Source organism: Convolutriloba macropyga, chromosome 3 (genome assembly GCF_964194025.1).
Source record: "Convolutriloba macropyga chromosome 3, txConMacr16.3, whole genome shotgun sequence".
NCBI classification, from domain to species: Eukaryota; Metazoa; Xenacoelomorpha; order Acoela; family Convolutidae; genus Convolutriloba; species Convolutriloba macropyga.
Window position 1 is genome coordinate 48,732,135 of NC_134470.1, and position 23,690 is coordinate 48,755,824.

At 39.9% G+C, this 23,690-nt stretch overlaps 1 protein-coding gene across 2 annotated transcripts in view; it reads right to left on the minus strand.

Moving 5' to 3' along the window:
* Window positions 1–982: 982 nt before the first annotated feature.
* Window positions 983–23,690, minus strand: part of LOC142337109 (uncharacterized) — a 40,094-nt gene continuing 17,386 nt past the window's right edge. The window contains exons 3-4 of one of the 2 annotated variants that reach the window (XM_075386201.1): window positions 10,246–10,480; window positions 983–1,293 (exon numbers count right to left, since the gene is read on the minus strand). In XM_075386201.1, coding sequence (XP_075242316.1) covers window positions 1,069–1,293; window positions 10,246–10,480 — 460 coding nt within the window. In that variant the 3' untranslated portion in view covers window positions 983–1,068. Of the gene's footprint in view, window positions 1,333–10,245; window positions 10,481–23,690 lie in introns of both variants that reach the window. The other variant, XM_075386200.1, reaches the window with a different exon arrangement.

Consider the following 23,690-nt stretch of genomic DNA (forward strand, 5'->3'; position numbering starts at 1 on the left):
AATGAATAACCATGCTCGAAATTGCCGAAAATGATCACAATTTCCCCCGCTCACAAGTTGCGGACATTTGCGACATTGAAACGCGATTTTTCGAGATCAGTGACGGAATTTTGAAACGATTGTCGGCAGCTTTTCTTGTCACTGTTGTGAATAATTTCAGCGAATTTTATCCCACTCGAGATGAATTGACTAAAGATTGTCACTCGTGTTTACAAACGCGCACTCCACTGAATGAAAAAACAGGAATGCCAAAAGAAACAGCCGATATTTGCGTTTAATAATTGAAATAATTATTAAAAATCCTTATAAATGCTTGATATCTGGTACAACTATATCACAGAAGATTTCTCAGTATTAAAAAAGTCGCCATCTGTAACTTGCCCTTGTAACCTGTATAACTTTAATAATAGTTGTAGCTGAGCTCGGTCAAAAAAGGAGAAAAATGTTTTGAAGACTGCAAGTTTTTTCCGATTTCCAAAATATTTTGTAGGGAGTTTGAGCAAATATTTGTCAAACCTCTTGCATAGCTTTCAGAAAACTTGAACAATAGGGTAATTGCGGATTTAGCAGGACTGTTTATTCATGAAACATCAAAAATTTTTGGAACCCAATTCCTCGACAGGAATTAGGTTCGTATATATTTAATGTTTGATAAATAAACAGTCCTGCTTAAAACCGCAATAAACCTATTTGTCAAGTTTTCTGAAAGCTGTGCAAGAGATTTGTCAAAAATCTGTTCAAACTCCCTACAAAATATATTCTTGGAAATCGTACATAACTAACAATCTTCGAAACATTTTTTCTCCCTTCTTGACCGAACTCAGCTACAACTATTATAGCTGAGAATACAACTAAGAGAATACGCGCACAAAAGCTGAAGCTGTGTTAAACGCTGTCGAAGTCGCATATTTTTTATTCAGAGAGTTATTCCTTTTCAGCTTTCGTGTCTCGCTGATGCCTGACTGATTTGAACGCAAAAGCATTTTTGCATAATATTGCTTGAAAATAAGCTGACCGATGGAATGAATAATTGTATTCAGTAATTTCAAAGGTATTTTTCAAAGACGATTAATTGTTACGCATAGAGTTTTGAATCCACCCCTTGCTCCTAGGAACACTCCAGAAAGCCTTTTCAGATGTCTCGTTGTACCCCACGAATCGGGACTTTCTCTCACCCTGAGCAATGCCATACAAACATTTAACATCCATTTCGTCATCGTAGTCTATTAGGTAGAGAGGGGCACCTGGGACGGATCCGCATGAAGTTGATGGATCCATGATTGGGTAGCACACCTGGGCATATTTAGTATTCCTTTCACCACTGACCACTGACTAAAACTGGCGCTGTGGTTCAAAACTTAATTTTGATAACTTTTAATCACCCGTGGTGAGGTTGGGTCATATGGTTTACTTGTGAGAATTTGCGTTTTTTTGCAAGTTCTTAAGAGTCGATGCGTCGCCCTACAATCTACCAATTTTTCTGCCACATTCCTAGATGTCCCTTCAGCCCGTAAGCGTTTATCTTGCTAAAGGTTTCTGGTTTCTAATGCAAACGAGTTCTGACCCGATCAATTTGCACTTAAACGGTGAAAAAGTATAATGCAAAGGTGATGCTACATCGTAACGCACATTACGAATCCACCAGATGGATTTATAAACATTCAGAAATAGATCTGTTAATTGGGGTGAAGACAATTCAACAGATCAGTTTAAAATAGGTTAGCTGTCAAGTGAATCAAGATAAAAAACCGGGAAAAGTAAGAGCAATTTCTCCTGTTTATTTTTCAAATTGATCCGCTATAGCTGAGAATTGAAAATTTAAAATAATGCACTGAACATTGCTAACTTAGTTGCCGAGAAGGTAGATGTAATTTAGGCTTTCTCAAAAAACATTAAAAAGTATAGCTTCAACACGCTAATTGTTTTGCGTTTGTCGTTAAAAAGAATGTACTTGAATAACCAATGATAGCAAGCTCGACAGGAAAAAAATTGAAAAAGTCTTACAAATTTTCCCTCGGACTTTCAATCGCTTTTGAGGTAAAACGTTGCCTTATTGCAAATTCTAATTTTCTGACATATCAATCATTCAACTTAGAAATTTCTTTAACTTTAATTCCCCACCTACAACTTCGTACAGCTTATTCGTCTTTGAATCTGTCTTAGAATTTAAACTCTTTGTCAGGAACGACAATTCTTGATTTTCCCAAATACAGTTTTTAGGGACATTCAGCAGTTCATATGATTTGTGATGAATTAAAAGAGGAGGGAGAAGAAGATGTTTCAATTGTTGAAAAACAACGCAGCACCAGATAAAGACCTAAAAACACCAGCTCAAAAATGACAAGGCTAATTAAATGCTATGTGCAAATAATATGTCACAAACAGAAGCCAGAACAATTCATTTAAACCTTTTAACGATTTATCCGCCATTAACAAGTTATCTCTTAGAAGTGAAATATTTGCACAAAAATTTAATCTATCGAAACACCGGTGACGTACAAGTATGCCGACGTAATACTATGCCGATTATAAGAGTGCCGAAAATTTATTCAATTATTATCTTGGTAAATTTCTTAACCAATCATGTCATTTTACGGAGATGACGCAAAAAAATTATCGGCCAACCAAAATCGAGAACCAATTTCGGCATTCTTATAAAACTTATTGTTTATTAGTAAAAGAAAATTGCAGAAAGACAAACAATAAATAAACAGTAGTAATTGCGGGCAATGGCCATGCCTCAGCGGCTCGTGGGACTTGATATGAATCTATCACAACCGAACATGTGATCAACGTACCCTGAATTTTTTTCGAATTTACTTAAGATGCTTTTGAATTCGCATGTTTTCACATGAATTCTTTCATGTTTTAGGCACCCTTGAAACAAGTTTCACTTTCGGCACTCTTAAACGTCGGTATAGTATAACGTCGGTATAGTTGTACGTAATCCGAGTCACCTAACTATTGAAAACTCAAAAAAAATGATTGCAACCGTTATTAAAGAAAAATGAAGTAAAGCATAGATTTAAAAAAAAATTTCATAATAACTAACTGATGTTTTGTATGTGGCGGCTGAGCTTAATAACTCAATTACCGAATTGAAAAGCGCTTCAAGGCAATTTCAAGCCTTAAAGCTAGAATAGCATGACAAGCGAAATTTAATGCTACATTCTATCGTAAGCCATACAGATTTGTTTACTTTGTTCAACATTTATATTCAGTGACTATTATTAGTACACAATTGTCATACATGAAGTGAAAATCAAACTCGAATTACCTTAACCTCCAACAAAACATTACTACGACTTAACAGTATTGCATCAGATTCTTTGCGATTGGATTGCGAATCAACATGTTATTGATACAGAATATTCGACAAAACTTCTACATGGTTTACAAATTCCCATGACGTCAAATTTACAATGAAAAAGTAACGTTATGGAAAAGTGTTCACATTCTGTCGACATTATTATCTACAAACAATCAACAGTTGAAGTTTACATGTAAATCCACGTGACCAGCAGCATAAAAGGAGCTTGAAAAAGTACCAAAAATCAGTTGAAACTCGTAATTTTTGTCTCATTAAACTGACATACAGTGCGTATTGAAGCACACTTTCTTAAGCGGTATATTACTTGTTATGGTGTCTTATTTCTGTAGATCATATTAGTGATTGTACAGTTTTAACTTTACTTTGACTTGTGAAAAGAGAATTAGCTTTGATATTCTCAAAACTTTCTTTCTGAGGAACAAAGTTCCTAAGTAAGAGAAAATCTGTGCAAAGTTACTCTGATCTCCTTTTTATGAAGGAGACTCGCTAGGAACTTGAAACTTTTTCAGCGGATAATACAGTTCACGAAAGTTAACTGCAAAAAAGACAATATCCGGACAGATTTGAAACCACTGAAACGAACTGGGCGGTGTAAAGTTTTCCTTGACTTCGATAGGAGAGCAGCCGTTACATTTGGTCCACCCACCCGGAGAGTGGAAGGGAAACTGCTGTCCAATCTGATGAGGAGAGTGCCAAAGGCACCCCCCAAAGAAAATGAAACGAACAACAGTGCAACGCCAGTGAGGCAGAGCGGAAGGTGCGAGTGCAATTCACAAAGCACGTTGAAGAGTTGACCTCGGTTAAAAGGAACAAGCAAAGCAAAAGCAAACAGCAAACAGGCAATCCAAGCACAATCCACAGAGAAGAGCTTCAATCTACAGCTCAAAGGTACGACAAGAAGTTCCAAGATTTAGTGGAAGAAGTTAACACTAAAACAGTGATTGGCTACAAAAAATTGAAGATTCAGATCGACCCAACAAACTAAAGTTCCTCTAACAACAGACTGTTCACCTCCTAGAGCAAGAAATACCCAAGCAACTGCAGCGTCGAGACAAGCTTGTGCCCTATCAAGCTAATTTCGTTGAACAACATCTGAAAGAAGCAAGAAAGTGCAAAGCAAGTTTAGACAGCAAGATCATTGGCAAAATCATTGGCTTGCATATATAAGCAAAGGCACGCAACCAGCAATGAACGCAGAGCAAAGCAACACAACTCAAACAGTGAACAACTGCGAGAAGCAGTAACAACTACCTAACGGACAGCCTACTTGCTCAAACAGTGCAAAATGGAGCAACAGCAAGCGGCCAAGATATGGAGAATGTTTCGGAAACATATTCAGCAAAGCAAAGGCGAGAGGAAAGGATGAAGAAAGTCGATATCGAGTTCAAAACAAGCGCGGTTCGATCGGAGGAAGCTAGAGCTGGAAATACAAATGAAGGAAATGGAAACCAAGCACCAACTACTGGAGGAAGAGCGTGAGCTAGAGCGCAAAGTGAAGAGAACTGCATTAGAGAACGATGATGCTCGTTCCCAATCAACTGGTGCTCGAAACAAGTCACCCTTCAATTGGACCCCAAAGAAGGGAGTTGTCTCAGACTGGGCCAGCAGGATCGACAACCTTTCAACATCAGAGCGATCAACAGCTCGCTTCGAAGTAACCCCTGAAGTGAACAGGTATAGTCACTTCTCACGACATCGCAGTTCACGAGACCGATCCTCAAGTGTTGAAGACCAAGACGTTTCCCCCTGAGCTGGTCTACGATATAACACTGGGTACGCTGGTAGCAGTAACCTACCAAAGCTGAAGTTGAACAACTTCGACGGAAACCCTCTCGAATTGCCGGAGTGGTCTAATATGTTCATTGCTACAGTGCATCAACGACTAATACCAGACTCAGAGAAGATGAGCCATCTGAAGACTCTACTGACAGGCAAGGCAAGGTTCAGCAATCTCTGGAATGGGCTATTCTGGAAAGTTCTATGGTGCTGCATGCAGCATTCTGGAGAGGAAATTTGGAACGCCTCATGTGATCATTGAAGCACAACTGGAGAGTCTTCGCAAAGCAAGTCAGGTGAAACCTCACGATTCAACAGGTCTGATCAATTTCTCAGTTATTGTTTCGAACTTTGTGAATGTGCTCAAAGAGTACAAGCAGATTGGTGATCTGCAATCAAGCTCGACACTGTATATGGCAGTAGATAAACTAACTCAAGTTCTCAAAGAGAAGTGGTGGTTCTATGTTGATGACAGAGATAAAGATTGGCCTGATCTGATTACCTTTGACTAGTGGCTATCTAAGATAGCATTCGTGCACGAGGGTTTTTCAGCTTTCAAGGGAGAGCGAAGAGAAGAAGACCGAAGAAGCACTAGTAGAGACAAGCGGTTCTCGAAAACATCGAACTTCAGTGCAAGTTCGAGCGTGGAAGAAACGAAACAAACGCAAAGTGATCACTGTCCGCTAGCTGATGGCACTCATAAAAAATGGAACTTTCCACTCTTCAGGAACATGAGTGTGAATGATCGGTACGCAGCAGTGAGGAAGCAACGCTTATGTTACGGATGTCTAGGCAAAGGACATGCAATCAAAGATTGTAAAGTCAATGCGTGCGGCATCAATGGATGCATCAAGAAGCACAACCTGTTGCTCCACTCAGAGAACCAAATGAACGAGGGCAATCAAGCAGCCAATGTAAGCACAGCAACATTCAACCAGAGTAACGAATTTACTACATTTCTTCAAATAGTTCCTGTCTCACTACAGAGCGGTGGCAACAGGCTGAACACATATGCTTTTCTCGATAGTGGATCAACGGTCTCATTATCGATGAAAGTGTGCAGGAGACGTTACGGGCCCAAGGCACCGATGTGACGCTCAACATAGCTGGCATACACGGAACGAAGGATCTGAAGACAGAAAAGGATCCTCTCAGAATAAAGGGACTACATTCAAAGGTGCATTCAATCGAAGCGTTTGCACACTCGTCAATCTCCTTGGGGAACACAAACTACAACTACAACAAATTGAAGCAAAACTTCGATCACTTGATTGTTCTATCCAACAAAAGCTTCAACTTGATGGAAGTTGGCATCATCCTTGGTCAAGATGCTTATGAGCTACAACGCCCATTGGACTACGAGATAGGAACACGAAGTGAACCTTTCGCCGTTCTAACAGAGCTATGATGGGTAGTCAGTGGCCCATGATGGGCAAAAGAGGACAAAATTTTTGTCATTTCGCCTTCACAGAGGAAATGAAAGTGGCTGAGAATATCCAAACCTGGTGGGACATAGAAATCTATGCTTCCAAAATCAACGTCGTCAGTCAGTCAAAAAAAGAACTGCAGGCACAGAAGATGCTAGAGAGTATGACAAAGTTTACAGGCGAGTGGTACAAAGTGAGAATGCTGTGGAGTGAACCAGAGCCAAACCTACCGAACAACTACAGATCAGCCTTGCGTCAGCTTTATTCACTGGAGCAAAGATTCCAAAGGGACCCAAACCTAAAGAGTTTGTATCAACAGTCAATAGATACAGATGTAGAAAAGAGATTCGTAAAAATATTGAACGACACATTCGGGAAGGAATAGTATTTGCCACACCATCCAGTGCTAAACCCGAACAAGCCTGGCAAAGTAAGACGTGTTTGCAAAGCCGCCTCAAAGTAAAAAGAAGTGAGTGGCTCATTGGGCCGGCCTGGTTGAAACGACCAGAAAGCGAGTGGCCAGAGCAAGTGAACCTAATCTTTGCATCAGATGAAATGAATATAACCTCATCAGTCTTCATGATACAGGCTGAAGAAAAGAAAGCTGTTATTCAGTGGGAACGATTCAGTAACTTTAACAGACTAATGAAAACAGTAGCATACGTACTGCGTGCATGGAACAAAAACAAACCATCAAACCTTGTAGTCAGCACTGAGGAAAGAGAAAAGACAAGGCAACTATCTTCAAACTACTACAGCAAGAACAGTTTGGTGAAGAGATGAAATCTCTCAAAGCTGAAAAGGATATTCCAAAAGGCAGTAAAATCATACAATTCTCCCCTTTCCTAGATGAAGAAGGACTTATTCGATCCAAAGGCAGAACAGGCAAAAATCAATTGGACTTCAATGCAAAGCATCCAATTTTGCCACATTGGAAACATCATACGATTGAATTATCCCTGCGAAACGAGGACAAAGACAATCAACACGAGGGCACTGAGCATGTAGGAAACATTGTTCAACAGAAGATGTGGATCCTAGGCAAACGCCTAAAGATCAATCAAGAACAAGTGCGTTACCTGCAGAAAGGGCAGAGCTCAAACGATAGCACCAGTAATGGCAGATCTACCCGAAGAGCGGTTAGATGCTTGAACAGCCTTTACAAATGTTGGAGTTGACTACTTTGGCCCTTTCATTGTGAAGTTTGGGCGCAGAAATGAAAAGCGATGGTGTTGTCTCTTTACTTGTCTAACTATGAGAGCGGTGCACATAGAAGTGGTACTCAATTTGGACACAGATAGTTGTCTCAATGCAATAATGAGATTAATTGCTCCAAGAGGCAAACCGAATACGATCATCAGCGACAACGGGAAAAACTTTGTTGGAGATGAACAACAGGTTGCAGAGTATGTTGCAGCGTGGAACAAGGAAGGGATCGAAGAACATCTAATTCAACGAGGAATCAGATGGAAGTTCAACCCAACCGCAGCACCTCACTTTGGAGGAGTATGGGAACGGTTGGTGAGAAGTTGCAAGAAAGCAATGTATGCAGTGTTGGCGAACAGATCAGTCACCGGGGACGTTTTTTCGACAACGATGTGTATTGTAGAGCAGACCTTGATTGCAAGGCTTTTGACTCCAGTCAGTTCAGATGCTGATGACTTAGAAGCATTGACCCCCAATCACTTCTTGCTTGGCAACAGGGACGTTTGCTTACCCTACCTATCATGCGCAGAGAAATTTTTTGATCATCGCAAGCTCTTTCGACAAAGTCAAGCATATGCAAATCTCATATGGGACAGATTTCGGAAAGAATATCTGCCAACTCTGAATAATCGACAAAAATGGCGATCTACGTCGAACGAAATCCTTAAAGAAGGCGATCTCGTTTGCTTGATCGAAGACAGCAATAAGCATGGATATTACAATCTAGGTCATGTTACGAAGACCATCGATGGGTCTGACGTTGTGATTCGATCATCGATAGTTCAAACGAACGACCGAGTGTACAAGAGACCAGTAGTGAAGCTCGCCCCGGTACTACCTGGAAAAGATGTTTTCGCGATGAAAAACAGGGTCGATGATGTGGCGGCTGAGTTGAATAACTCAATTACCGAATTGAATAGCGCTTCAAGGCCATTTGAAGCCTCAAAGCTAGAATAGAATGACAAGCGAAATTTAATGCTATATTCTATCGAAGCCATACAGATTTGTTCACTTTGTTCAACATTTATATTCAGTGACTATTATTAGTACACAATTGTCACACATGAAGTGAAAATCGAACTCGAATTACCTTAACCACCAACAAAACATTACTACGACTTAACAGTATTGCATCAGATTCTTTGCGATTGGATTGCGAATCAACATGTTATGGATACAGAATATTCGACAAAATTTCTACATGGTTTACAATTTCCCATGACGTCAAATTTACAATGAAAAAGTAACGTTATGGAAAAGTGTTCACATTCTGTCGACATTATTATCTACAAACAATCAACAGTTGAAGTTTACATGTAAATCCACGTGACTAGCAGCATAAAAGGAGCTTGAAAAACTACCAAAAATCAATTGAAACTCGTAATTTTTGTCCTATTAAACAGACATTAAGTGCGTATTGAAGCACACTTTCTTGAGCGGTAAATTACTTGTTATCGTGTCTTGTTTCTTTAGATCATATTAGTGATTGTACAGTTTTAACTTGTGAAAAGGGAATTAACTTTGATATTCTCAAAAAATTTTTTTCTGAGGAACAAAGTTCCTAAGTAAGAGGAACTCTGTGCCAAGCAAAAAGTCAGTTTCTTTTACTGGCTGTAACGAAGCCTAGCATAGTTTGATATTGGTGGTTATTGAAGCCAATTGAGAAAGAAAAGATTGATTATTGATTTATCGGAGTATTCAAAATTGAGTTATACTCTGATCTCCTTTTTATGAAGTAGACTCGCTGGGAAGTTGACACTTTGCATAACTATAGCCAACTTATACGGCTACAACTTGTTGGAATTAAATTAAATTTCCTATATTCGATTTATAACTTGAGTTAGTAACAAAAACTCAACAAAATTTGATTGTTTCAATTTGAATTATTTTGTTGTTCTGAGAGATACAAGTTTGTTATACAGCAAAGCTGAGCAGTTAGTTACTAAGTTTAGGCTTACTAAGTTAGGCTAATTGAGCAACAAATAATGCAACGGTAATCTACAGTATAGCGGATAATACAGTTCACAAAAGTTAACTGCAAAAAACAATATCCGGACAGATTTGAAACCGCTGAAGCGAACTGGGCGGTTTAAAGTTTTCCTTGACTTTGATAGGAGAGCAGCCGTTACATTGTATGTTGTTTTTCAATTAAAAACACGACAAGATATGCTTTGATCACAAAACTACAAACATAAAAGCGACGGTTGCTTTAACTTCTTGGCCAAACTGGTCGGTTTTTCTTAAAGATGGACCATTTGTTATCGGTCTCCTAAGCCCGGCATGCTTCTAAGTTCTACTGCGATACCTACGTGAGTCTGAAACCCCGTCGCAGGACCCGTGATTCTGAACCCAAGTGTGAGACGCAAGTGGGTATGATCATAGCTAGCTTATGCTGCACACCTCAACTTGGGATCTGAGAATCACTGGCGCATAAAAATCAATACATTTTAATAAATTAATAAACAAACTGACCCCCCTCCCACCCTGAGTATAGTGAATTTTTACCTGATCATAAGTAAGGCATGCATTGTTGCTCCAATAGTAGGTCTCAACCAGGAATTCTGATAGTTTTTCATCACTGTACAAATCAATCAGTCTATGGCCCATGCCACAAGATGCCAAAAGGGACTTTTTCATTATTGTTGAGATTGTCACTTCATCACATAATTCTATGCTGGGATCGTCTTGCAAACGAATACTGAGCTTGATCAGAGCTAATCCGCTATTCTTTAGGTTGTATCTAAAGAAGCAAACAACATTGAAATTATTTGATGATTTTTATCAGTGATTTCACTTGCCACTTATTATTTAATCATCTCCATTCAAAATTTAGATCTGAAAAGTGATCCTAAATCTTTGAATAATAAATTTTCATCGGGTCAAGGGGCTGCTGAAGTTCAATCAAATTTAGTATAGATTGCAAGTATACGTAGAGTCAAATGTAGAGTGTTTTGTCTAGTGTCTACTGGAAAAGTTAGCCTTTTCATTATTTTCGCTGCTAACAAGCAAATAAGCGTTTTCAAAAATCGTACTTTTTAATCGTTTCAGGGAGCAATTCAATTGAAACCAAATTTGGAAGGATTTTTATGTCAGTTCTGAGAAATTGGATGTCTGGAGCCCGCATTGACGTTGACAAATAAAGCGTGAGTGCTGGTTTAGAAAAAAGATGCAGGAAAAAAGGGAAAAATGACGCAGTAAAAAAATAAGAACATGCCCGGACTGAACGGCAAGTCAATATCAGTACTGATTCAGAGCTATGATCATGTCGCTTTTTACACTTGCCAGTATAAATGCAAGTCTTGGCCTAGACGTGGAAGTCTAAATGCAAGTCTTGGCCTAGACGTGGAAGTCTAAATGCAAGTCTTGGCCTAGACGTGGAAGTCTAAATGCAAGTCTTGGCCTAGACGTGCGAGTCTAAATGCAAGTCTTGGCCTAGACGTGCAAGTCTAAATGCAAGTCTTGGCCTAGACATGCAAGTCTAAATGCAAGTCTTGGCCTAGAGGTGCAAGTCTAAATGCAAGTCTTGGCCTAGACATGCAAGTCTAAATGCAAGTCTTGGCCTAGACGTGCAGGTCTAAATGCAAGTCTTGGCCTAGACGTGGAAGTCTAACTGCAAGTCTTGGCCTAGACGTGCAAGTCTAAATGCAAGTCTTGGCTTAGACGTGCAAGTCTAAATGCAAGTCTTGGCCTAGACGTGCAAATCTAAATGCAAGTCTTGGCCTAGACATGCAAGTCTAAATGCAAGTCTTGGCCTAGACGTGGAAGTCTAAATGCAAGTCTTGGCCTAGACGTGCAAGTCTAAATGCAAGTCTTGGCCTAGACGTGCAAGTCTAAATTCAAGTCTTGGCCTAGACGTGCAAGTCTAAATGCAAGTCTTGGCCTAGACGTGCAAGTCTAAATGCAAGTCTTGGCCTAGACGTGCAAGTCTAAATGCAAGTCTTGGCCTAGACGTGCAAGTCTAAATTCAAGTCTTGGCCTAGACGTGCAAGTCTAAATGCAAGTCTTGGCCTAGACATGCAAGTCTAAATGCAAGTCTTGGCCTAGACGTGCAAGTCTAAATGCAAGTCTTGGCCTAGACGTGGAAGTCTAAATGCAAGTCTTGGCCTAGACGTGGAAGTCTAAATATTGAGGCTGAGCTTAACAACTCAGAAATCAAATTGAATAGCGCTTCAAGACCATTTCAAGCCTTAAATCTAAAATAGCGTGACAAGCGAAATTTAATGCTACATTCTATCGAAGCCAAACGGATTTGTTCATTTTGTTCAACATTTATATTTAGCAACTACTATTAGTACACAATCGTCATTCATGAAGTCAAACTATAACTCAAACTCGAACTACCTCAACAACCAGCAAAACAATACTACGACTCAACAATATTGCATCAGATTCTTTGCGATTGGATTGCGAATCAACCTGTTATTGATACAGAATATTCGACAACACTTCTACATGGTTAACAAATTTCCCATGACATCAATTTACACTGAAAAAGTGACGTTATGGAAAAGTGTTCACATTCTGTCGACATTATTATCTACAACCAATCAGCAGTTGAATTTGACATGTAAATCCACGTGACTAGCAGCATAAAAGGAGCTTGAAAAACTACCAAAAATCAGAAGAAACTCGTTAATTTTGTCTTATTAAACTGACATACAGTGCGTATTGAAGCACATTTTCTTGAGCGGTAAATTACTTGTTATCGTGTCTTGTTTCTGTAGATCATATTAGTGATTGTACAGTTTTGACTTTACTTTGACTTGTGAAAAGAGAATTAACTTTGATATTCTCAAAACTTTCTTTCTGAGGAACAAAGTTCCTAAGTAAGAGAAACTTTGTGCAAGGCATAAAGTCAGTTTCTCTTACTGGCTTTAACGAAGCCTAGCATAGTTCCCAAATTGCGTTATTGAGCAATTGAGTGCGCTGAAAAGCACAAAGCGCGAATTTCGTTACATTTGTTAACTTTGATTAACGTGCGAATTTGGTTACATTTGTTAATTTGATTATCGGGAAAAGGTCGCCCAGAACATTAAAACATCGCGAGATAGAAATTGTTTACCCTAAACAGTCGCTAGGACAGTTACCTAGAGCTGTACATAAGGGGTTTTGCATTTTCGAGTCATAATTCGAGTTATTAACCAAAACTCAAGCAAAATTTGATCGTTTAAAACAAGTTTATTATTCAGCAAAGCTGAGCGATTAATTATCAGGAGTAATTGAGCAACAAGTAATGCAACGGTATTCTACAGTATAGCGGATAATACAGTTCACAAAAGTTAACTGCAAAAACACAATATCCGGACAGATTTGAAACCGCTGAAACGAACTGGGCGGTGTAAAGTTTTCCTTGACTTTGATAGGAGAGCAGCCGTTACATTTGGTCCGCCGACCCGGACAGTGGAAGGCAAACTGCTGTCCAACCTGATGAAGAGATTGCCGAAGGCAGCCCCAAAAGAGAATCAAACAAATCAACAGCAACAGGCTAGTGAGGCGTACAGAAGAGTGCAATTCACAAAACACGTTGAAGAATTGACCTCTTTTAAACGGAACAAGCAAAGCAAACAGCAACCAGGCAATTCGAGCGCAACCAATAGAGAGGAGCTTCAATCAACAGCTCACAGGTACGACAAGAGATTCCGAGACTTAGTGGAAGAAGTCAACACTAAAAGAAGTCTTGGCTACAAAATAATTGAAGATTCAGATCGACCCAACAAATTAAAGGTCCTCTACCAACAGACTGTCCACCTCCTAGAGGAAGAAATACCAAAGCAACTGCAGCGTCGAAACAAGCTTGTGCCCTATCAAGCTAATTTCGTTGAAGAGCATCTGAAAGAAGCAAGGAAGTGCAAAGCAAGTTTGGACTATCATTGGCTTGCATATATAAGCAAAGGCACGTAACCAGAAATGAATGCAGAGCAAAGCAACGCAACCCAAGCAGTGAACGACAGCGAGAGCAACAACTACCAAACGGACAACCCAGTTGCTCAAACAGTGCAAAATGGAGCAACAGCAAGTGGCCAAGAAACGGAGAATGTTTCGGAAACATCTTCAGCAAAGCAAAGGCGAGAGGAAAGGATGAAGAAATTCGATATCGATTTCGAAACCAAGATGCGACTCGAACAAGCACGGTTCGAGCGAAGGAAGCTAGAGCTGGAAATGCAAATGAAGGAACTGGAAACCAAGCATCAACTGCTGGAGGAAGAGCGTGAGCTAGAGCGCAAAGTGAAGAGAACAGCATTAGAGAACGATGATGCTCGTTCCCAATCAACTGGTGCTCGAGACAAATCGCCTTTCAACTGGACCCCCAAGAAAAGAGATGTCTCTGACTGGGCCAGCAGAATCGACAACCTTCTAACACCAGATCGATCAACAGCTCGCTTCGAAGTAACCCCTGAAGTGAACAGGCAAAGTCACTTCTCACGATATCGCAGTTCACGAGACCGATCCTCAAGTGTTGAAGACCGAGACGTTTCCCCCCGAGCTGGTCTATTACGATACAACACTGGCTATTCAGGTAGTAGTAGCCTACCAAAGCTGAAGTTGAACAACTTCGACGGAAACCCTCTCGAATGGCCGGAGTGGTCTAGTATTTTCATTGCTACAGTGGATCAACGACCAATACCAGACTCAGAGAAGATGAGCCATCTGAAGACTCTACTGACAGGCAAGGCAAGGTCAGCAATCTCTGGAATGGGCTATTCTGGACAGTTCTATGGTGCTGCATGGAGGATTCTGGAGAGGAAATTTGGAAGGCCTCATGTGATCATTGAGGCACAACTAGAGAGCCTTCGCAAAGCAAGTCAGGTGAAACCTCACGACTCAACAGGTCTGATCAGTTTCTCAGTTATTGTTTCGAACTTTGTGAACGTGCTCAAAGAGTACAAGCAGATTGGTGATCTGCAATCAAGCTCGACATTGTATTTGGCAGTAGATAAACTACCCCAAGTTCTCAAAGAGAAGTGGTGGTTCTATGTTGATGATAAAGATGAAGATTGGCCTGATCTGATTATGTTTTAAAAGTGGCTATCAAGGAGACCTAAGAAGACCTAAGAAGCACAAATAGAGACAAACGGTTCTCGAAAACGTCGAACTTCAGTGCAAGTTCCAACGTGAAAGAAACGAAGCAAATGCAAAGTGATCACTGTCCGCTAGCTGATGGCACTCATAAAATATGGAACTGTCCACTATTCAGGAACATGAGTGTGGATGATCGGTACGCAGCAGTGAGAAAGCAACGCTTATGTTACGGATGTTTAGGCAAAGGACATGCAATCAAAGATTGTAAAGTCAATGCGTGCGGCATCAATGGATGCATCAAGAAGCACAACCGATTGCTACACTCAGAAAATCAAATGGACGAGGGCAATCATGCAGTCAACGTAAGCGCAGCAACAATCAACCAGAGTAACGAAGTTACTAGCTTTCTTCAGATAGTTCCTGTCTCAATACAGAGCGGTGGCAACAGGCTGAACACATATGCTTTCCTCGATAGTGGATCAACGGTTTCATTCATCGATCAAAGTGTGCAAGAGAAGTTACGGGCCCAAGGCACCGATGTGACGCTCAACATAGCTGGCATACACGGAACGAAGGATCTGAAGACAGAAAAGGTTCCTCTAAAACTAAAGGGAGTACATTCAAAGGTGCATTCAATCGAAGCGTTTGCACACCCGTCAATCTCCTTGGGAAACACAAACTACAACTACAACAAGCTGAAGCAAAGCTTCAACCACTTGAGTGTTTTACCCAACAAAAGCTTCAACTTGATGGAAGTTGGCATCATCCTTGGTCAAGATGCTTATGAGCTACAACGCCCATTGGACTATAAGATAGGAACACGAAGTGAACCTTTCCCCGTTCTAACAGAGCTAGGATGGGTAGTCAGTGGACCCATGACGGGCAAAAGAAGACAAAATGTTTGTCATTTCGCCTTCACTAAAGATGTGAAAGTGGCTGAGAATATCCAAACCTGGTGGGACATAGAAACCTATGCTTCCAAAATCAACGTCGTCAGTCAGTCAAAGAAGGAACTGCAGGCACAAAAGATGCTAGAGAGTACGACAATGTTCACAGGCGAGCGGTACGAAGTGGGAATGCTGTGGAGTGAACCAGAGCCAAACCTACCGAACAACTACAGCTCAGCTTTGGGTCAGCTTTACTCACTGGAGCGAAGATTCCAAAGAGACCCAAACCTGAAGAATTTGTATCAACAGTCAATAGATACAGACGTAGAAAAAGGATTCGTAAAGATATTGGACGAGTCCGAAATGAAAGGCACCTTCGGGAAAAAATGGTATTTGCCACACCATCCAGTGCTAAACCCGAACAAGCCTGGCAAAGTAAGACGTGTTTGCAATGCTGCCTCAAAGTACAAAGACATATGCCTAAATGAGAAGCTACTAGCAGGACCTGATCTGCTACATGGGTTGATTGGAACAATATTCAGATTCCGTGAAGGACCAATAGCCCTAACAGCCGACATCGAATCGATGTTTCTACAAGTGCAAGTTCCCGAACAGGATAGAAGTTGCTTGAGATTCTTATGGCGTCCAAGAACTAACGAACCTGTTCAGATATACGAATATCAGCGTCACGTATTTGGAGCTAAGAGTTCTCCAACTTGTGCAAACTATGCTCTCAAGCGAGTGGGACTGGACAACGAAAAAGAGTATCCAATAGCAACCAAGGCAATACAAAACAACTTCTACATGGACGATTTCATCAAATCAGTAGAAACCCCGGAAGAAGCAATTGAAGTCTTCAATCAACTACAACCTCTTCTCTCACAACATGGATTTGAATTAAAGAAGTGGATAAGCAACAACGATGCAGTTACCAAAGCAATCCCAGAAGACTTGAAGTCAATCAGCAACACGAAGCAAGTCGAAGTGGAACCCAGTACGGAGGGATCCTCAGTGCTAGGACTACAATGGACCGTTACTGATGATAGCCTTCAAGTGTGCAGAGGTACCAACAAGGAAGTGGAAACCCCTATAACCCAGAGGAAGATTCTGTCACTGGTATCTTCAGTATTCGACCCGATCGGATTGTTTGCTCCGTTCAGTGTTCACATGAGACGACTTCTGAAAAGCATCTGGAATAAGAATGGACAACATTGGGACAACGAAGTGGAGTCTAGTGAAGAAGAAGAATTCCTGAGATGGAAAGAACAACTTCCAATAGTGGCTGAAACAAGCATCGATAGAAGGTACTTCAACAAAGAGAGGGATAAAGCCGAACTTGTATTTGCTGACGCATCTAAAGACACGATGTGTGCAGTGGCCTATCTACGTTCACAACCAAAAGAATACTCAGCTGACTTAGCATTTGTCATTGGAAAATGCAGAGTGGCACCGATGAGGCATCTTTCGATACCCCGACTGGAATTGCAAGCGGCGGTCATGGCAGTGAGGTTGAAAGAACAGATAGTCAAGGAACATGAAATGAAGATAAATAGTTGCAGTTTTTGGTCAGACTCAACTACGGTATTGCAGTGGATACACAGTTCCCATCGTAAACAACAAGTGTTTGTGGCCAATCGAGTGGCTGAGATACTAGATACAACCGATGTTTCACAGTGGAAACATGTGAGCGGTATCAACAACCCAGCGGACATTGGCACCAGAGCAATCTACATTGAAGAACTCAAGAGAAGTGATTGGCTCACTGGGCCGGCCTGGTTAAAATGACCAGAAAGTGAATGGCCAGAGCAAGTGAACCTAATCAGATGAAGAGAATATACCCTCATCAGTATTCATGATACAGACTGAAGAGAAGAAAGCTGTTATCCAGTGGGAACGATTCAGTAACTTCAACAGACTAGTAAATACAGTGACATACGTACGGCGAGCATTTAGCAAACACAAACCAGCAACACTCATAGTCAGCATCGAAGAAAGAGGAAAAGCAAAAGCAACAATCTTCAAGCTACTACAACAAGAACAGTTTGGGGAAGAGATGAAAACTCTCAAAGCTGAAAAGGAAATTCCAAAAGGCAGCAAAATCCTGCAGTTCTCACCATTCCTAGATGAAGAAGGATTTATTCGAGCCAAAGGCAGAATAGGCAAAAGTCAGTTGGATTTCAATGCAAAGCATCCAATTTTGCTACATTGGAAACATCATGCGGTTGAATTATTCTTGGGAAAGGAGCACAAGGACAATCAACACGAAGGCACTAAGCATGTCAGAAACATTGTTCAGCAAAAGATGTGGATCCTAGGCATACGAAACGCCTTAAGATCAATCAAGAACAAGTGCGTTACCTGCAGAAAAGGCAGAGCACAAACGATAGCACCAGTAATGGCAGACCTACCCGAAGAGCGGCTAGATGCTTCAACAGCCTTTACAAATTTTGGAGTTGACTACTTTGGCCCTTTCATTGTGAAGACTGGGCGAAGAAATGAAAAGCGATGGTGTTGTCTCTTTACATGTCTAACTATGAGAGTGGTGCATATAGAAGTGGTAGCCAAGTTGGACACAGATAGTTGTCTCAATGCAATAATGAGATTTATTGCTCGAAGAGGCAAACCAAATACGATCATCAGCGACAATGGGACAAATTTTGTTGGAGCTGAAAGAGAGTTTGCAGAATACGTTGCGGCATGGAACAAAGAAGGGATCGAAGAACATCTAATTCAACGAGGGATTAGATGGAAGTTCAACCCACCCGCAGCACCTCACTTTGGAGGAGTATGGGAGCGGTTGGTGAGAAGTTGCAAGAAAGCAATGTATGCAGTATTGGGGAACAGATCAGTCAGCGAGGACGTTCTTTCAACAACGATGTGCATCGTTGAGCAGACTTTGAACTCAAGACCTTTGACTCCAGTCAGTTCGGGTGTTAATGACTTAGAAGCATTGACCCCCAATCACTTCTTGCTTGGTAATAAGAACGTTTGCTTACCCTATCTACCATGCGCGGAAGAATTTGTTGATCATCGAAAGCTCTTTCGACAAACTCAAGCCTATGCCAATCTCATATGGGACAGATTTCGGAAAGAATATCTGCCAACTCTGAATAATCGGCAAAAATGGCGATCTACAGCAAATGAAACCTTTAAAGAAGGCGATCTCGTTTGGTTGATCAAAGACAGCGATAAGCGTGGATATTACATTCTAGGTCGAGTTACGGAGACCATCATTGGGTCTGACGGTGTGATTCGGTCGGCGATAGTTCGAACGAACGACGGAGTGTACAAGAGACCAGTAGTGAAGCTCGCCCCAGTACTACCTGGAAAAGATGTTTTCGCGATGGAAAACAGGGCCGGCGATATTGAGGCTGAGCTTAACAACTCAGAAATCAAATTGAATAGCGCTTCAAGACCATTTCAAGCCTTAAATCTAAAATAGCGTGACAAGCGAAATTTAATGCTACATTCTATCGAAGCCAAACGGATTTGTTCATTTTGTTCAACATTTATATTTAGCAACTATTATTAGTACACAATCGTCATTCATGAAGTCAAACTATAACTCAAACTCGAACTACCTCAACAACCAGCAAAACAATACTACGACTCAACAATATTGCATCAGATTCTTTGCGATTGGATTGCGAATCAACCTGTTATTGATACAGAATATTCGACAACACTTCTACATGGTTAACAAATTTCCCATGACATCAATTTACACTGAAAAAGTGACGTTATGGAAAAGTGTTCACATTCTGTCGACATTATTATCTACAACCAATCAGCAGTTGAATTTGACATGTAAATCCACGTGACTAGCAGCATAAAAGGAGCTTGAAAAACTACCAAAAATCAGAAGAAACTCGTTAATTTTGTCTTATTAAACTGACATACAGTGCGTATTGAAGCACATTTTCTTGAGCGGTAAATTACTTGTTATCGTGTCTTGTTTCTGTAGATCATATTAGTGATTGTACAGTTTTGACTTTACTTTGACTTGTGAAAAGAGAATTAACTTTGATATTCTCAAAACTTTCTTTCTGAGGAACAAAGTTCCTAAGTAAGAGAAACTTTGTGCAAAGCATAAAGTCAGTTTCTCTTACTGGCTTTAACGAAGCCTAGCATAGTTCCCAAATTGCGTTATTGAGCAATTGAGTGCGCTGAAAAGCACAAAGCGCGAATTTCGTTACATTTGTTAACTTTGATTAACGTGCGAATTTGGTTACATTTGTTAATTTGATTATCGGGAAAAGGTCGCCCAGAACATTAAAACATCGCGAGATAGAAATTGTTTACCCTAAACAGTCGCTAGGACAGTTACCTAGAGCTGTACATAAGGGGTTTTGCATTTTCGTGTCATAATTCGAGTTATTAACCAAAACTCAAGCAAAATTTGATTGTTTAAAACAAGTTTATTATTCAGCAAAGCTGAGCGATTAATTATCAGGAGTAATTGAGCAACAAGTAATGCAACGGTATTCTACAGTATAGCGGATAATACAGTTCACAAAAGTTAACTGCAAAAACACAATATCCGGACAGATTTGAAACCGCTGAAACGAACTGGGCGGTGTAAAGTTTTCCTTGACTTTGATAGGAGAGCAGCCGTTACACTAAATGCAAGTCTTGGCCTAGACGTGCAAGTCTAAATGCAAGTCTTGGCCTAGACGTGCAAGTCTAAATGCAAGTCTTGGCCTAGACATGCAAGTCTAAATGCAAGTCTTGGCCTAGACGTGCAAGTCTAAATGCAAGTCTTGGCCTAGACGTGCAAGTCTAAAGGCAATTCTTGGCCTAGACGTGCAAGTCTAAATGCAAGTCTTGGCCTAGACGTGCAAGTCTAAATGCAAGTCTTGGCCTAGACGTGCAAGTCTAAATGCAAGTCTTGGCCTAGACGTGCAAGTCTAAATGCAAGTCTTGGCCTAGACGTGCAAGTCTAAATGCAAGTCTTGGCCTAGACGTGCAAGTCTAAATGCAAGTCTTGGCCTAGACTTGGCACGTCTAAAAAACGTCAAAAATAGGTCCCAAAAACGCCTAAAATAGCCGAAAAAAAACGTCAAAAATGGCCAAAAAAAACGTCAAAAATAGCCGAAAAAACGTCCAAAATAGGTCCCAAAAACGTCAAACATAGCCGAAAAAAACGTCCAAAATAGGTCCCAAAAACGTCAAAAATAGCCGAAAAAAACGTCGGAAATGGCCGAAAAAACGTCCAAAATAGGTCCCAAAAACGTCAAAAATGGCCGAAAAATGATATTGATGTGACAGCCGAAAGAACTGACGTACATTTTCAGTGAGCAAAAAGTCCGGGCAATATGCAAGATTTTGCTGTCATAGTGGTGGAAAAAATTTTCAACGCAGATTCTTTTTTAGCGGAGAAAGCGTTGAATTTTTTTTAAATTTGCGTTGAAAATAGCAATGACATTTTGTACGAATTGCAATTTTTAGCGGTGAATTGTTTATCACAACATTCTACTGGTAGCAGTGAAAAATTTTTAAATTACCTCTACAAATCGCAAATCTTTCAAAAATTCACTGCTTTCACTGCATTAACTGCTAAAAGATGTAGGCGCTTTGCTATGAACTTTTTTAACCCCTTTTCGCAGCAATTCTTACATTTTCGGACAAAGCCTCGATCTGGAGAGAAAAGATAAGAAAACAAAAGAACTATTTCGATTCTTTCATATTTTTGAAGTGTTATTTAAGATAACTTTTGTAATGAATCAGGATAAGTTACATAAGTCGGTATCTGATTCCAAATTTGTGCTTTTTCACATTAGAAATTAATCAGGTAGGTGTTGCGGACCTGCTTTTTTAGAGTAACGAGTAACGTACCCAGTGATTAGGAAAGTTTCTTGCTGACAGACCTAACAAATTTATTACCCAACTTATTAGCTTATAGCGTATAATGAATCTTCATAAAGATCTTAAGCGATGAAAACCGTTTTTTCCAGGAACTTAAAAATATCAATTCATGTTATCGGATCTCACTTGAAAGATGTTTTAGCAGTATTTACACGACAAAGGTTCATCCGATCAGTTTTGTTCCGCCATCTGACAAATGTTCCAACATTTAATTTGTGAAACTAAGAAACTCAGTATCGAACCCAACAAACTCAATCAAATAAATAACATTCCGTTTAAAAAAATCAGTTGTATCTGGGCATTTGAGGTCAATCGACAAGAAAAGAAAAATTGGAATTTCTTTTTTCTTCTGGTTTTTGTGATTATTTTAAGCTTGTGATCGATAATTGCTCAAGGAAAACCTGAAAATTCAGTTTTCATCAGCAATTTAGAAAACAAATTTCCCAGAAAATGCGGCATTTGCAATTATCTTTCAATTAATTAATAAGAAAACGATTTGATTAATATACTTACTCCTGATTTTGCTTTCTTGAGCGTAGTAATCGAAGCATTAACTAAATTTTGTGAAGTCAAAACGAAACGTTTTCTTTACCAAACTATTACTATTCGCTTAACCTAAAATCAGATTAAGTCCACCGACCAATCTGAGGATAGTAGTAAGGTGTCTTACTTGATACGCAACGGGGGTTGGGGGACATTTGGGTGTTACTGTGTTCGCAACGAGGGGGGACACGAAAAATTGTTTGGAAAAGCTGATAGTTTTTGGCGTTTTGGCAAGAGTGGTGGAAAACGCCAAAAACTATCAACTTCTCGAAAAAAATTTTCGTGTCCCCCCCCCGTTGTGAACACAGTAACACCCAAATGTCCCCCACCAGTTGCGCGTCCAGTAAGACAAATTTTCGGTAAACCTTGTCAGTTTTGACGTTTTTGATGGGTATGGTTTGTTTTAGATGTTAGTCGGGAAATAACACTGCTGTTTCAGTGGTTGTCAATTTGTAATCAGCCCAGGTGAGCCTTATCAGTAACAATTTTTATTTTAAAATTTGAAAAAATCGAAAAATTCAAAGTGTTAAAATAGCGTGAATTGCACTTTGCGCTGGGTTTCAGGCCTCAAAGGCGATTTCCTGTTGACCTCATCTCACCTGGTGGGCCTAATCATTGAAAAAAACTGAAAAATTTTGGGAAAATTCAAAAATTTTGAAGTATTAAAATGGCGTGATTTGCCTTTTGCGCTGGGTTTCTTTTAGGTCTCAAAGAAGATTCTTTGTTGACCTCATCTCACCTGGTGGGCCTCATCATCAAGAAAACTTCAAAAAATTGGTAGAAAATTTAATTTTTTGAAGTAATAAAATTGTGTGAAACACATTTTGCAGCGGGTCTGAAAGTTAATTCTTTGCGAACATCATTTTACCTGGTACTAAGATTATATCAAATGTTTTATCATCAAACACTCTCATCAATCACGGCTTACCAAGTAGTTGAAAAAAACTGTTGACTGTTTGTGGTATTCTTTATGTCTGTTGCTATCAGTCAGTCCTCTGAAATGCTCATTTAACCCTTTATTTGATCATACATGCGAACAAAATGTAGTTATAGTCAAAGTGATGAGTGGTTGTCGTATTCGATTGTGATTGGACGAACGATCCACCGAGTGTCAATGAAATATTTCTGAATAAGTTTACAAGTCTGCATTGGGTGGTTTTGTTTTTATAGTTTAACACAGTAATTGTATAGCAATAGAGCGGACTTATAAGAATTTGTTTGAGTTTTGGTTCGAGTTTCATTTGTAAACAAACTATGTCAGTGGTTGACGGTTGTTCATTTTTTGACTTTTCTCACGTTGTTACCTGTAAAGAAAAACGTTATGTAGTGGCCTGTGTAAAAACTTACGACTCTACTGGAACATACATAATTATAAAACTATTCAAAAAGGATAACTTCCGTGATCAAATCCAAGACAGTAAAAACAATTGCATTAGTGATGGTTTTAACTTCAAGCAGGAATTACACTATCTTTAGCGTGTGTGAATACTTATTACTCGGATAAAACGAATTATTTGGATAATTATTTTGACAAAAACTTGAGCACTACCAGGAAAACATATTGAATTTATCACCATAAAAGTAATTTTTTATTCAGAAGATACTTTTAGCCATCAAATGACAGAAGACTAGAGA